General features: G+C 34.1%; 1 protein-coding gene across 7 annotated transcripts; it reads left to right on the top strand.

Annotated features, from left to right (window-relative positions):
• The first annotated feature begins 3876 nt into the window (after nt 1–3876).
• On the top strand, nt 3877–9885 carry LOC118029019 (uncharacterized). Of its 7 annotated transcripts, none has more exons than XM_035032793.2 (6): nt 3877–4091; nt 4530–7945; nt 8094–8142; nt 8251–8498; nt 8813–8920; nt 9478–9885. In XM_035032793.2, the coding sequence occupies exons 2-6, from the start codon at nt 4548–4550 to the stop codon at nt 9710–9712; spliced, it is 4038 nt and encodes a 1345-aa protein (XP_034888684.1). In that variant the 5' UTR covers nt 3877–4091; nt 4530–4547; the 3' UTR covers nt 9713–9885. The 7 variants fall into 7 exon arrangements, with proteins under 7 accessions (XP_034888684.1, XP_034888683.1, XP_034888680.1 ...); XM_035032792.2 differs by having other exon boundaries at nt 4482–7945; XM_035032789.2 differs by having other exon boundaries at nt 4479–7945.
• The last annotated feature ends 4627 nt before the right edge of the window (nt 9886–14512 follow it).

The raw sequence follows: 14512 nt of genomic DNA, 5'->3' as shown, positions 1-14512 counted from the left end.
CTTATTTTAATATTTGAGAAATTATAGTTTATAGGAAACTTAATTTTTAAATTTAAATAAAAGTATAAGTTATCATTGTATATAATATAACACAAAAATTTATAAACTATAAATAATTTTAAAAAAAATCTCAATAAACATAGCTTAAAAACTCAAATCGAAATCCAACCTAGTTTTTTAATTCATTTGTTTAATTATTTTTTGCAAGTGAAAAAAATTAGCCATGCTTTTTGAAAACGGTAAAATAAACTCTAAATTGAAGCTTACAGGTTAATGTACAAAGAACCTAATTTATAAATCTTTGTTTAAAACTTCTTGGGCAAGACAACATTAAGTTTCCCTTAACAAAACAATAAAATCTTTTGTCCTATGAGACATATATGCGAGCTATGTATAAAAATAATAAAAATTAAAAGAAAAAAAAGTTATTATCTAGTTTTATGAGAAATAAAAATCCTATCTAGTTTTTAAGAGATTTTTGAATAATTAACTGATTTTGTTAAAAGAAATGTGAAAATCATCCTAAAATATCAAATCTAAGTGAGTTACTTTGTGCTTTTTTTTTTTTAATGATACAAATATACTTATAGTGCTTTCATGCTAAAATAATACCTAAACTAAATGATTATATTTATTATTGGAGATAAAATGTTTCTAATACCTAAGACAATGATTCAAGATCCATGCCTAACAACATGGACACTTCTCACTTTTAGGATATGGGTCTGAGATTCAGGAGAGTGATAATTGGTAAATTAGGCTTTGGTTAACTTTCTTTTAATTATTAAATCTATCTTTTAAAGAACAAATTTTATTTACATATTTTTAAAAAGAAACAAGGTTATGTTTAGGGAAAATTACCCTCAACATCTTATAATTTTATCAAAATTGCATATGCCTCGAGTTTTAAAAAAATATAGTTTACATCCTAGGTTAGCAAAAAAAATAGAATCTAACAAAATGATTAAGTTACCCTCATATATATTAAGTTGAAAAACCAACCATATAACACATTTGACACTGGACTAATAGCTCATCCATTATCCACCAAAAGAAAAATAAACTCATTTGAACTTCTAAAACCCGAGATATGAACTGAACACTAGACAATATCTAAGTTGCATGATAGATTCAGACTTCTTTTTTTATGCTAAGATTTGGACTCCAAAATGACAGAATTGAGTCTTGGACTCTTCATGAATGTTTTATGCCTATGTCTTAGTTTTCTAGCCATATAAACCAGATCTAAATCCAAGTTTAGCCCATATCTCGAGTTTTAGAAATCCAAATGTACCGATTTTTCTGTTGGAAAGCTGAGACAATTTTCTAGAACTTTTATGAGAATTATCTGTTCAAATTCTAATGTTAATAATGACGTTTTGTTCAGACAAGAATATAAGGATTGTCACTAAGTCAAGATGTGGCCACCCACTCAATAATTAATCATCAAATTAATAGTTCTGAATTTGGGCCTATAAAAGAAGGTATTTGCCATGCATTTAGGCATCTTGGTTTTCAGATCAAGATCATATTCTTGCTTCTTTTTTTTCTTTGTATTTATGTAATGTTTAAGTTTTGCTTTCATAATTTTTTTCAATTTACTTTTTATGAGGTTATCCTAAACGAACGACATAAACCGCGAGTTTGATGGATTAACTCGATTGACTTTAGTTTTTTTTATATACTTGAATTTTTTTTTTCTCAATCTCATCCTTCAACATTGAGTTAATTAAGAATTAAGTTTTGTGATTTGTTTCGGTCTACTTTTCTACGAGGTTATCCTTATTTCATGATTTGAGTCACGGGTTTGGCGGGTTAATCTTGGCTACCTTGAGTTTTTTTTTTTTTTGTAATTGATGTTTTTTTTTAAAAAAATTATCTTTCAATAGTGGATTAATTGATAATAGAGCTTCATATCTTTTCTAAACTAAAAAAGAAGAAGAAGAAGATCAAGAGAGGGTACAAAAAGCAAGGTCTTAAATTGGTTTTTATCACATCTCTCTATAATGATGACTTTTAGGACTAGAAGTATTGGAGCTCTTCAGAGTTATTTATTTCATTTTCCTTTTCAACTTTTGAATTTTAATGTAGTTAAATCTGTAAAGGTTCTCTAAACTAGTAATGATAAACCGCAGCAACAACTTATGGCATTGGAGTTTCATTATATAGAAAAGCTTTACAATAGTAAAGAATAAGAAAATAGTTGTTACGGCTATATCATGAATTATATCTATACATTCTATAATTAGAATTAATCAACTCCAAAATATTGCACAATCAACTGATTTTCTCCTTAATGCTTGGACTGATTCTCTCCATGATTGTCTGTAATAGAAAATAATATCCCTCGAAGCATCAATTCCTTGTAAACATCTTTTTGAATTTTTTAAATTAAAATATAATCTATATGATGAACTTATTATGTTTATTTCAATTATATTTTGCAAATATTTGATTATTGGTTTAATGGTTCTAGATTTGGAGATAAATCCAATTCTACTAGTTTGGATTTAAGTTGTTTAATAGTTGAATTGATTTCATTTTCTGTAATTTACAAAAAAACTTCATCAATAAGAGATAACAAAGTGAAGACTGTTAAGAATTTGCAAGAACAAAGTTAGTTTAACAGAGTTTGAGTGTTAGAGTCCGTTTGGTTGTGTGGTTGCTTTTGCGTTTGAAGCAACCACAACAACTTAATTATTTGGTTATGCTCCCACAATATATTTATAGTAGTGGGGCTTATCATTAAGTGTGGCACAACCACAGGTTTCCAAGAAGTAGCAATGAGCTGCTTCTTGAATTGGAAAACTCATGAATAGTGATGTTCATGATTTTCTTTCCTAAACAATTGGGTTTTTTTTTTTATCAGACCAGTCTGGTTCAAAGCTAAAAATACATTGAACTGGGTTCGATCTAATAAAATAAAAAAATTATTTTTTATTCGAAAAACTAGCGTTAAAAAAATATTTTATATAAAATATTATTTATTTCATGATATAAATAGTAATAGTTAAATTTACAATATTTAAATTAAAAACTATCAAATTAATATATATATTTTTTAAAATTATTTTATAACCTCAATTTCAAAAGCAGTCCTAACCAAACACATTAAACTATTTTTTGTTCAACCTTAATTTCAAACATAATTTTAACCAAATATATATTTTTTTAAACCAACTACAAACTAAAAATATTTTTTATAAAATAATTTTTTTCAAATCACAACCACAACAGCTACCGCAATACTAAATATATTTTTAATGTGATAACCTCTTTTTGTGAATATCATCACACAATTTAGGACATTCTACAGCATGAAAACTCCGTGGGGAGAAGTATAGGATGGATGCACAGTGAAATCAACATGAGATATTTGAGAAAAAAGTGGATTTGTGGGTTGTGGAGAGTGCTTAGAAGGGTGTCTCAAGAGCATTTGAATAAAAAGAATTGTAATCGTTCATGCATTTTGCTCTCGAGATTTTCACTCGGCAAGGAAGAGGAAAAAGAGAAGGAAAGGAAGGTGGTGACTTGGGTTTATTTTTTTATTTTTAATTTTTTTATGGTAATTCTGTAATTATAAAATATTGACCTTGTAAAGGTTTTTTAGTTATTAATTAGAATATAATGGTAATTTTATAAATATTTTGAACTATTTTGTTGAATTTTTTAGGTTCAAGTTGGTGAGGATGTAAAGTGTCTTGTAACTCATGTGATGTAAACTATCAAAAAGAAAGGAAACGAGCAAATTATAGAAGAGGAAAAACAGAAGGAGAGAATCAGTGAATTGGATTCTTAGGGAAATTTAATATGTGGGCCCACCTGATACTTTTGCCACATGGCTGGTTTTACTAGCAAGACCACCCAAACTCCTCCTCTACCCTCAACATTTTCTTTTCCCCTGCTTAAAAAAATAAAAATAAAAAATCGCTCTCTTTTACTTAGCTCTCAGCTCCCAGCTCTGGACACCAAACCCAACATGCATCTCTATCTCCCATTCGATTCAAAACCCTAAATTAAAAATAAAGAAATCTCAAGTGAATAGAGGATCGTTTCTTTTGGAGCTCAAATTGAGGCGTCAAATTGAAAACGTGAGTCCAAATTCTCTCTATAGAAACCCTAATTTTCTCACTAGGCTTTGTTATTTTGATGGTTTAGGAATGGGCAGGCAGCTGTGTTGCTGCTTGTTACGTTTTTTTTTTCTTTCTAAAAAGAGGCTATCCTGCGATTTATTTAGGTTTGATCTTTTGTGAATTTGCTGATAAAATGTGAGATTTTTAAGTTAAATTAGGTTGTTGGTAGAAAGGGTGGAGAGTTTTTCTTTTTTGTTTTACATTTCTGCTGGTTTATGTATTCCTTTGTACATTCATTTGCTTTGTTTTTGAGCTTTGAATGTTTGGTCCTGAATTCACTAGAAGATTTCAGTCAGAATGGATTTTAACGAGTCTCCAGTTAATTATGATTTTTTCGGAGGTCAGCAGCAAATTAACGACCAGCATCCTGGCATGCTGCAATCTTTGCCAAGACAGCAGTCTGGGATTAGTGACATGCAGCTATTACAGCAACAGCTCATGCTTAAGCAAATGCAAGAAATGCAGAGGCAGCAACAACTTCAGAAGCAACAAGAAGCCAGGAAGATGAATTCAATCAATCAGGTTTCTGCTTTTGCAAAACAGGCAGCTGCCACTCCCTCACAGGCTTTGATCAATGGCATTCCTATTCGTGAAACATCTAATTATTCATGGCAGCCTGAGCTTATGGCAGCTAACACAACCTGGCAGCAGCGAGGTTTATCTCCAGTTATGCAAGGATCCTTCAGAGGGCATGTATTTTCCCCTGAGCAGGGCCAGGGAATGCCACGCTTGATGGGTATGGTTCCACAGCAGGTCGATCAATCTCTTTATGGTGTCCCTATCTCTGCAGCAAGAGTCACTCAAAGTCAGTATTCTTCTGTCCCAATGGATAAGCCCTCGATGCAGCAGATATTAGGCAGCAGTAATTCCTTAACAAGCAATCAGTATACTGGATTTCCAGAGCAGGTTAGCATGCAGGATGGACCTTTGGTTTCCAGACAGGGATATCAGGGGAAAAATATGATTGCTTCTTCTGATGGCCAGGGTATAAATACTGGATTTAATTTGGAAAGCCTGCAGCAAATGAATCCCCAGAAAAGCAATGGGCCTGTGCAAGAAATTTGCACAAGGCAAGACTTGGCTGGTCCATCAGAAACATCACAAGAGGATACAGCGTTACAGGTTGCTCCTTCCCAGAATGTAGCTACCCTAGATCCAACTGAGGCACAGATTTTGTTTGGTCCAGATGATAATTTGTGGGATGCCTTTGGCAGGGGTGCCAACACGGGTTCTGGAGGTTACAATATGTCGGATGGCACAGACCTTTTCAGTTCGTTGCCTTCTGTGCAAAGTGGGAGTTGGAGTGCTCTAATGCAATCTGCTGTAGCAGAAACGTCTAGTGGTGATACAGGCCTACAAGAAGAGTGGAGTTGTCTGAATTTTAGAAATAGTGAACCTCCAGCTGAGAATCAGCAGACTCCCTCTGTGATTGTTAGTACCAAACAACAGTCAAATTGGGCTGATAATTGCTTGCAGTCATCGTCTTCCTTGAAGCCTCGACCCTCCCGTCTGTCTCATGAAATCAATACAGGTTCGAGCTATAATAATATCCCAGGGGTTCAGCAATCTGGAGTCAATACTTCACATGAACACAGGGAGAGGTTGCAGTCTGTTTCTCCTCGTAGACATATTCAGCAGTTTCCAGAAGACGGACACAAGTGGTCAGATAGGAGCCTGATGCAAAAAGCAGCTTTTGAAGGTAGTCATTTTCATGGAAAAGCTACCCATTCTTCTGATGCAGGGTCAAATACAAAGGGTGTTCCAGGTTCTTGGACAAATCAACGGAGCATGCCATCATATAGCTCCAATGACCAACCACTAAATAGTCCAAGTGGCTGGAACTTTATGGATTCTATACCTCCCAGTACAACTGCTGCTTTAAAAAATCAGGAAAATGAAAACTCTTTCCAAGATTCTCATAATGTTGATAAAGAAGTTCCCATTTTTGAGGTAATGGGTCACGGTGCTGGTACATGGAAGACTAATTCAATTTCTGAATTAGAGCATTCAAAATCTGCAATAGGAAACCCACAGGTCATTCCTCTAGCTTCTCCATCCCAACAGTTGCTCATTCGAGAGCGTGCTTTTCCTTCTCAGAGCCCCTCACAAGTGATTGGTTCTCTCAGTTCAAATCAAGTCATTTCAAATACCGGGGAGAAGGGTCATACATTATTGTCACGTACATCCTCTGTTCTTTCTTTACCTTTTTCATGCGATACATCTCATGGACATTTGAGGAATAGTATTTCTGGCAACTCAGTGCATGCTGGCAGTAGTGCCCCAGGAAAGTTTTCTGCTGCCTTTTCCCCTGGTTTCCCTTATTCAAAAAACCATCTTCCAAATCTGGACATGCCTGATACAGGTGGACAAACAACTGCCTGTGAATCTGTTAATGAATCTTTTGATAGGTTTTCTTCTCAACCAAAACAGACGGACGAATCTTTTGAGAGAGGTCAAAGTAATCAATCAGCACAACCATCAGTACCTGACACATCCAGGCATACTTCACATGACGATTTTTCCTCTTCTGCTGAGATGCCCCAGCCAAATAATGACAACCAAAACCATGCAAGAAATTTTGCTCAACAATTCCCTGTGCTGGAAGCTGCACCAGCTCCTCAGCATTGTTCTTCATCACATGATAGTGCTTCTTCAAAAATCCAACCTCCTGTGTGGACAAGTGTTCCAAAACAGCTACGACCATTTGGTGCTCAGCCATTTCAGACTCCATCTGATATGTTTAAACCAAATCTTCAATCACACAAGTGTTCAGGCATAACTTTCTCTCAGCCACAGAAACTAGAAGATCAAACTATGCAAACTGGAGGGAACAGTCAAGCCGAATCTGATGAATGTTCTATGAATTCACATGGTTATGTTGGGAAAGAGCAACCAGCAAAAGAAGACCACTTGCAGCAAGTTCCACCTGAGAATAATTGGGCCCAGAAGACAAAGTGTGCTTCACATGAGAATGAATCTGCTGTGAATCATCTTACTGAGCCTGCTTCAAATCTAACCAGTACACAGAAACAAATTGAAGCTTTTGGCCGATTTTTGAAACCCAATAATATTTTGCATCAGAGTTACTCCCTGCTGCATCAAAGGCAGGGAATGAGAAATGAAGAAGCTGATCATGCTAATAGGAGTTTGAAGAGATTTAAAAGTCCTGGTGGTTCTGTGAATGCTCATCTGTTAGCTACTCAGGGAAGTCAGCAGATTTATGAACACAATAATATGGCCAGAGATGCATCAGCAAATCATACTTCGTTTCCCCCTGGAGATTCCAAAATGCTAAGCCTTTCAGAAAAGACAGCTGATAATCAGGACATAAACGCACCTTCAAAGGATATGCTTGCATTTGTTCGGAATGATTTTCAGAATTTTGCCAATAGCAATTCTGCAGTTTCTGTCAGAGATGAGCATTCTCAGATGAGTAATCAGATGGGTCCATCCTGGTTTGATCATTATGGAATCTTTAAAAATGAACAGATATTACCAATGCATGATGCATTTAAAGATGTCGCCATGAAGGCCTCAGAACTGCCTTTCATCGCTGGAAGACCTGATTCATTGCATGCTCATAGTTCGCTTGAGCAAGGAAATGTTGCTGCTGCTAATCAGTTCGATATTTTCCAAAAAAGTTCAATCAGTTCACCAATAGCTTATGAGAATTTCTCTCAGTCATTGCAGCCTGATTCTGCTGATGGGAATGTGGTGGTTATGAGATCAAAGAAGCGTAAAAGTACCATATCCAAGCTTGTACCTTGGCACAAGGAAGTGACATTGGGTTCTCAAAGGTTTCAGAATCTCAGGTGGTTGGCGTAAACTATAAGTGCCTTATCTATCTCTGTTAATGAAACTGATGCACTTTTCATATTATTTGCAGGGCTGATTGTTTGATTCATTTGATATTTTGTTTTCCCTGGTGATTATAACATATGTAGAGTTTGTTCTTTGCAGTGCAGCAGAAGTGGAGTGGGCACTGGCAGTGAATAGATTGACTGAGAAGGTGTGCTCATAGCTAAAGCAGCTTACCAGTTATATTCATCTGTTAATTTTATTTTTCCTTTTGGGTGTTTTACAGTTTCCTCGTGTTCAAATGTATGCATTTCAACAGGTGGAAGATGAACTTGAAATGGTAGATGATGGACTGCCAGTCCATAGATCAAAGAGAAGGCTTCTTTTGACTACACAACTTATGCAGATACTCCTCCACCCTCCTCTGGCATTGATTCTTTCTGCAGATGCTATTTTACATTACGAGACTGCTGCGTACTTTGTTGCCAGGTCAACACTAGGAGATGCATGCAGCACATTCTCTTGTACTGGAAGTGATGCTCCTGTGCCTTCAAACAGCGGAGACCTGTAAGAATTGCTTTTCTATTATCTAATATTTTTCTAGTTATTTGCAACAATAGTAAATGTCTTGGTCTTGCAACTGTAAGGGTGCAGCTTGAGTTTTAGGAGCAGCCACTTCATGCAAAAAATGCTGAAGGATTGAGCTGTCTCTAAATTCTCACTTTAGAACCTCATTTTTGTTGTCCATAATAAGGTACTGGCTGTTTTATTTTATAAACATACTTTTTACTGGAAGTAAGTTTAAATGTTTTTGGTTGGAAATATCATTGAATCCATATGATTATGAAAAAAAAATTGTTTTTTTTCTTTTCCCTCCCAAGCCTGCCTGAGAAGATAAAATCATCAGAGAAGATTAGTGATCAATACTTTTCAAAAGTCATGGAAGACCTTATCAGCAGAACGAGGAAGCTGGAGAATGATTTGTTGAGGTAAATGTTATTGTGTTTGGTGGTAATATTTGATTACTTGCTAACTTATTCTCATTTTTGTCTGTCTATGATATTTCTGATTTTAATCCTGGTATCCGATGTGTTTTAACATATCCTTCCTCTATGTGCCTACCTATTGGATTTGATCATCATATTGAATTTCACAAATTGTGAGATCTCCTAATATTTTTTTGATTTCTCTGCAAGAAAGATGATGGCTTTTTATTGAGAAGACTGGCATGAGAATCATGTACTAAATAAAAAAATTGAGATGATTTGCTCAACTGGTCTAGAATGTTATCCCTAGAAACAAGTTTCTGAGAGGTGCATATTGGTCATTAAAATGAGAACAATTGAGTCTGTTGGAACTTGATCATGCAGATTTAGAGTTTGCTTGCTTAATGTTGATTTTATATAGGACATGATTAGAGTTTGTTTCACTGCTGTCTTTCTTTCTTCTCTGTCATCATCCTTTTTGCTTGATAATTCTAATGATATAACATATTTGTTTCAGAGATATACTCTTTAGTTTTATTATTTTCCCATTGATGATGCAGATTGGAGAAAAGAGCATCAGTTTCGAACCTGAGAGTGGAATGCCAAGATCTAGAGAGGTTTTCTGTTATCAATCGCTTTGCAAAGTTCCATGGCCGTGATCGAACTGATGGGACTGAGAGCTCATCGGCCTCAGATGCAGCTGCAAATGCCCACAAATCCTGTCTTCAGAGATATGTTACTGCACTACCCATGCCTAGGAATCTTCCTGACAGGGTACAATGTCTTTCACTTTGATAATTGATTAATTGATTTTCTACCTTCTTGGCTAATTTCTCCACACGCTGCGGTACTTCTCTGATTGATTTTCATCTAAGCTATATACTGGCCCTTGCTTACCAGTGACCATGTAATGGGAATGTAGGAGGATGCAAATCGTCTCAAATAAAATGCTGTTAGATCATTTAATATAGGCCATTGATTTCATTTTTTAGAAATATGATGTGGTCCTGAATACTTTATCGAATTTCTGGAGGGACATTAGGGTTCTTATGCTGCAATTCTAGGGGAAGTTTATAAAATTGGTTGTTTTTAGGGCTAGGTTTGTAGAATGTGGTCCTTATGAGACTTATAAGATGAAAACACAGGTCTGAAATTAAGCAACAGAAAGAAAACAGGGTAGATTTTTCTTGATTGAAAGCATCAATAGACTTTCCTCTTTACTGATTACAAGTGTGTGCTCACACCTGCACACACACATACACAATGCTTGAGTTATTCCTAATCATGATTAAACTTTTAATCTTGAAAAAGAAACATCAATATTTCTAGTTCAACTAGGGAAGAGATACCTACATAAGAAATCTAATCTTCCTGGAAGGCACACTACATTTCCTCCATGGCTAGGAATCATTTTGATGCAGTAAAAATCCAGGGGAATGTTCGTAGTTGGCTGTTCACTTGTTAGGCTGTAGAATAAAAGATTGCAGGGATTTAGTAATTGAAAAACAGATCTGAAAGTAAGAAATTGAAGAAAAACAGAAAATAAACTTCTAGTCTCTTCATTTTCACCCTCTTGTTGTTCCAAATCGTCGATTAATTTGAATGATTGTCAAGGAATTTGTCAACTTATTTCTTTTGTTTTATTCCTGTAGATTTTTTTTATTCTTGGAATCCACTATAATTGCATCCTCTTAATCCATTTTTTCATCTTTGTGATTTTTTTTCTATTAGAAAGAGTCTTTAAATTGAAACTTGATTTTGCAACAAATTCATTAATTATGTTCAAGAAATAACCAATTTTTGTTGCAAATGATTTTCTATTAGCATTCTTCTTCCAAGTCTCTGTAGCCAGCAGAAGAAGTCAAATCCTCCCAAAAGGGAAATGGAAAAACTGCTTTTGATCTCATACACCATTTGGAAAAGCAATAGCCAAAACCGATGGTTTGAAGAAAGCTGCCCCTCTTGAATCTCACACTAAAAGGTTTAGGGGTCGCTCCTAGATTTAAAGCCTTGCACTCTCACATTATTTAGCAAAAGGTGCACTTTATTGAATATATAATTCTCTCTTACATAAATTGAAAAACTACAAGCATATATATAATGCTTGAATCACTCCTAATCTTAATGGGACTTGAATTTGTATATAGGAAAACATAAGGATTCCAATATAAGAAACATAAACAAGTCCACTTATTTAAGGACTAAATAAATTACCAAATAGGAAAATAAAATAGTAGACTCTGCTACTGAAATTCCAGCAATTCTGTAAAATTGCAGAATAGCCCCTGACCCTATTAACTCTAATGCAAGCTCTGCTGGAACCAAAACAGCATTAAAAACTTAAACCAGCTCCCACAAGGAGTCTTCCTCTGCTTTATCCCATCAAGTTAAGGCATGCAGCTTGAATGTCTCTCTTCTTGTCCCTTTGTAGACTTTAGGCTGTTTTCTCTCACATTCCTCTTCCCAATAAATTTGCTGAAATTATAAATTTGCTCCATGCTTAAATCCCTAGGCTGCATTAGGTTCCCTGCCTTCTTTCTTTTTCTAGCATATGGAGAGAATATGTGCAGTCTGGTTTAGTAATGATGCTTACGTAGTTGAAAATTTTAGTTGTGTTCTTGCTTCAGGCTTTGGTATTTGGTTTCTACTTTCTATTGGTGAAATAAGGATTGTTTAGAAAAAGGAGGTAAATGGATGTCGTGGTCCAAAGTCTTCAGAATCCAGTGTTACTGCAATGATGATTCACTAATCATTTTTCCTATTATTTTGTACGAATTGGTTGGCATTTCTCTAGGATTTGTCATACATTTTTCCCCACAAGTTAACATGTTAACGCAATGAGTGGTCAATTTCACAAGGTACCTGTGATTCTCCACATTTGTCTTTCCAAATGCTTTTTCATCCTCTGGTGAATATGCTTTTTAGTATAGTGTTCTTAATTTATGCTCAAGATTTATTCAAAATTGTCCTCATGCGTTTTCATATACAGCAAAGATTTTGGGAATTCACACCTGGATTGTCAATAAGCATTGTCTTGGTAGTGCCTGTTCTTCCTGAAATTTTGCTTAATTTCTGTATTCTTCTGGCGTTTGTTTGTTTTTTTTTCAAGTTTAAGGTTGGAAAAATATATCTCAAATATCAAATCGCAAACTAATAAAATTGCTCAGTTTTCATTTTGGATTTTGGTTTCTTCAGTATGTGTCATGAGGTTATAAAATCCCTTGCATGTCAAAGAATATGATAGAAAGAATTCCCGAAAGAATTGATGGATAGTGGACGATTCAACATACAAGTTGGCTCAATTTTCAACAGTGAATGGTTGATTTGGAGTTTGGTTCCTTCTATTCCGATTCTTTCTGTGAATAGAATTGCCAGACCTGGTTTACTGGTTTTGTGGTGTTTTTATCAAGTGTCAATTATATGAATATTCCTTTGGAGAATGCCCCAATTATTTGGATGGCATTATTTTAACATTTCGTTTATTAAGATCTGGTGCGGATTTAGTCGTTTTTGTTTTTTTTTTTTCAAATAATAATAAAAAATGAAGCAAAAAAGCCAAACTATGTGAATGACTCTTTAGCCTAATTATTTCTCCAGCTGCCAAAATCAAACCTGGTTTGATTTGAAGACTCGTTGTTCGTATATTCTCTTCAAAGAGATTTTGGCAAGATTTCTGCTTCACTTTATCATAATAAATTATTCATGTTGGATTTACTAGTCTCCAGTTAAGAATGTGTCTGGAAGTGATTATCTTTTTTATAGTGTTTCGGATTTATTTTTATTGATCAACTCTTTTATTGAATCATGCAAAAGACTTAATTTTGGGTTATTTTATTTTCTTGTTGAGTATTTGTTTTTTAAATTTATGCAAAAATAAAAATAAAAATAAAAATAAAAATAAATTACACTATGAAAGGGGTAATACAAATACAAGTAAAAAAAAAGGGTGATGGCATTGTCTTTAATGGCACACTTGCCTTATGCCATTGGTTTGAAAACCCATTATAGCTTTGCATCAACATGCAAAAGAGCTTAGATTGAAAAATGTAAGAGGATTTCTATTCATATTGTCATACTTGTGCGCGTGGCATTGAGATTAGAAAGTTATTATTTTGTTGTTTGGTTTAAGGTAATTAGGAGATTTAGGTGAACTAGTTTTATATGAAATTATAAGGTAAGGAATTGGTTATGGCTAGAGAAGATTTCTGAACCAAGTATACTGTCTTTTCTTCATAAATCTAGATTTATTTTTCTCTTTAATCATCTTCTACTTTAGGCTAGTATTACTTTTCTTTTATAGAGATTTATAACTTTGATCAATTTAACCAATTCAATTTGCACTTTATTGTATCATTAGTAGAAATAGACTTTGTATAGATTTTGAGAGAATACGGTTAGTATACCATATTCTTCCATAAGGATTCAAAATCCAACATGAATTCAACAAAGGTCATCTCTTTAAGAGTGGCCATGTTATTAGCTTCAAATCTTGCAATTCAAGATGTTTTTTAGAGTTAAACATGTTTTAATGCAACAATGTTTATTTGTGGAACATAAATTCTATAGACAAGTTTTATGCTATTTTATGTTAGACATTGAGGTAGACAATATCTAATCTAAAAAAAGTATTATCATTGTAAAGGTAATATAGGGGCTCAGTAGGTAGTAGGATGATACGTGTACTAATCACTACCAATTCAAGCACTCGACAAAGAGTCAGATGGTTTTACGAACTTAAACTCTAATTAAAAGTCATAGAGTAAATCATTACTCTCCCACCTAGTTTGAAGCTTTAATTTGTGTGCATTCTGAAACGGTATATCACAAATAAACTAGTGATGTATGAAGACATTCATCCATATCCAACATACATGCATGAGCAGGATAAAATATGCTAAAGCGTAAAAAAGAAGAAGAAAAGAAATAAGTCAATGTAAACACATCAAATCAAATAAAGCACATAAAACACAACAAAGCCTAATCCAAAGCTTGTCAAAAAACTGAAAAATTTTTAGTGGAGTTGCTATTCTGTAACACATGAGCGAGCGGTGTTGTGATGTTTGGATTGAGGAGTCACCACTTAGTTGTTTGGTTCAAGGTTATATGAAATTATAAGGTAATGGACTGGTTGTGGCTAGAAAAGATATTAACACCCCTAGTGCAACCTTACCTGATGCAAACTACATTTTGTGATCTAAATGTGGCTTAAAGGTACCAATAAGTTTATAAACGATGGTTTGTTTATGGCTTAGACAAAAAATTTATTCTCATGAATAAATTGAGTTTTTTTAATTCATTATGGGTTCGTATGCTCAAATAATATTTTGTGGAATGAAGTAGGTGCCCTAAAAGAGTTCACCTATTTTGGAAGGTGAAAGGGTTTTTCACAACTCGTATATTGTAGTGAAAAATACTTCTAATTAAAATTGATGAATACTTGAAATTTGGAAAATTTTCAAGTCAATTTTTGGTATTTAAATGTTAGCTTACTTGCAATGAATTGGTTATTAAATTTAAAAATACATACATAGATATTTTTTTTTATTTTTTTTCTTATAAAAAATGCTAAATCATACCATATGTTTATATATATAT

The sequence above is a fragment of the Populus alba genome, chromosome 12 (assembly GCF_005239225.2).
Source record: "Populus alba chromosome 12, ASM523922v2, whole genome shotgun sequence".
NCBI classification, from domain to species: domain Eukaryota; kingdom Viridiplantae; phylum Streptophyta; class Magnoliopsida; order Malpighiales; family Salicaceae; genus Populus; species Populus alba.
The sequence above is the reverse complement of the archived record's forward strand: the minus strand, read 5'-3'. Positions and strand labels throughout refer to the sequence as shown.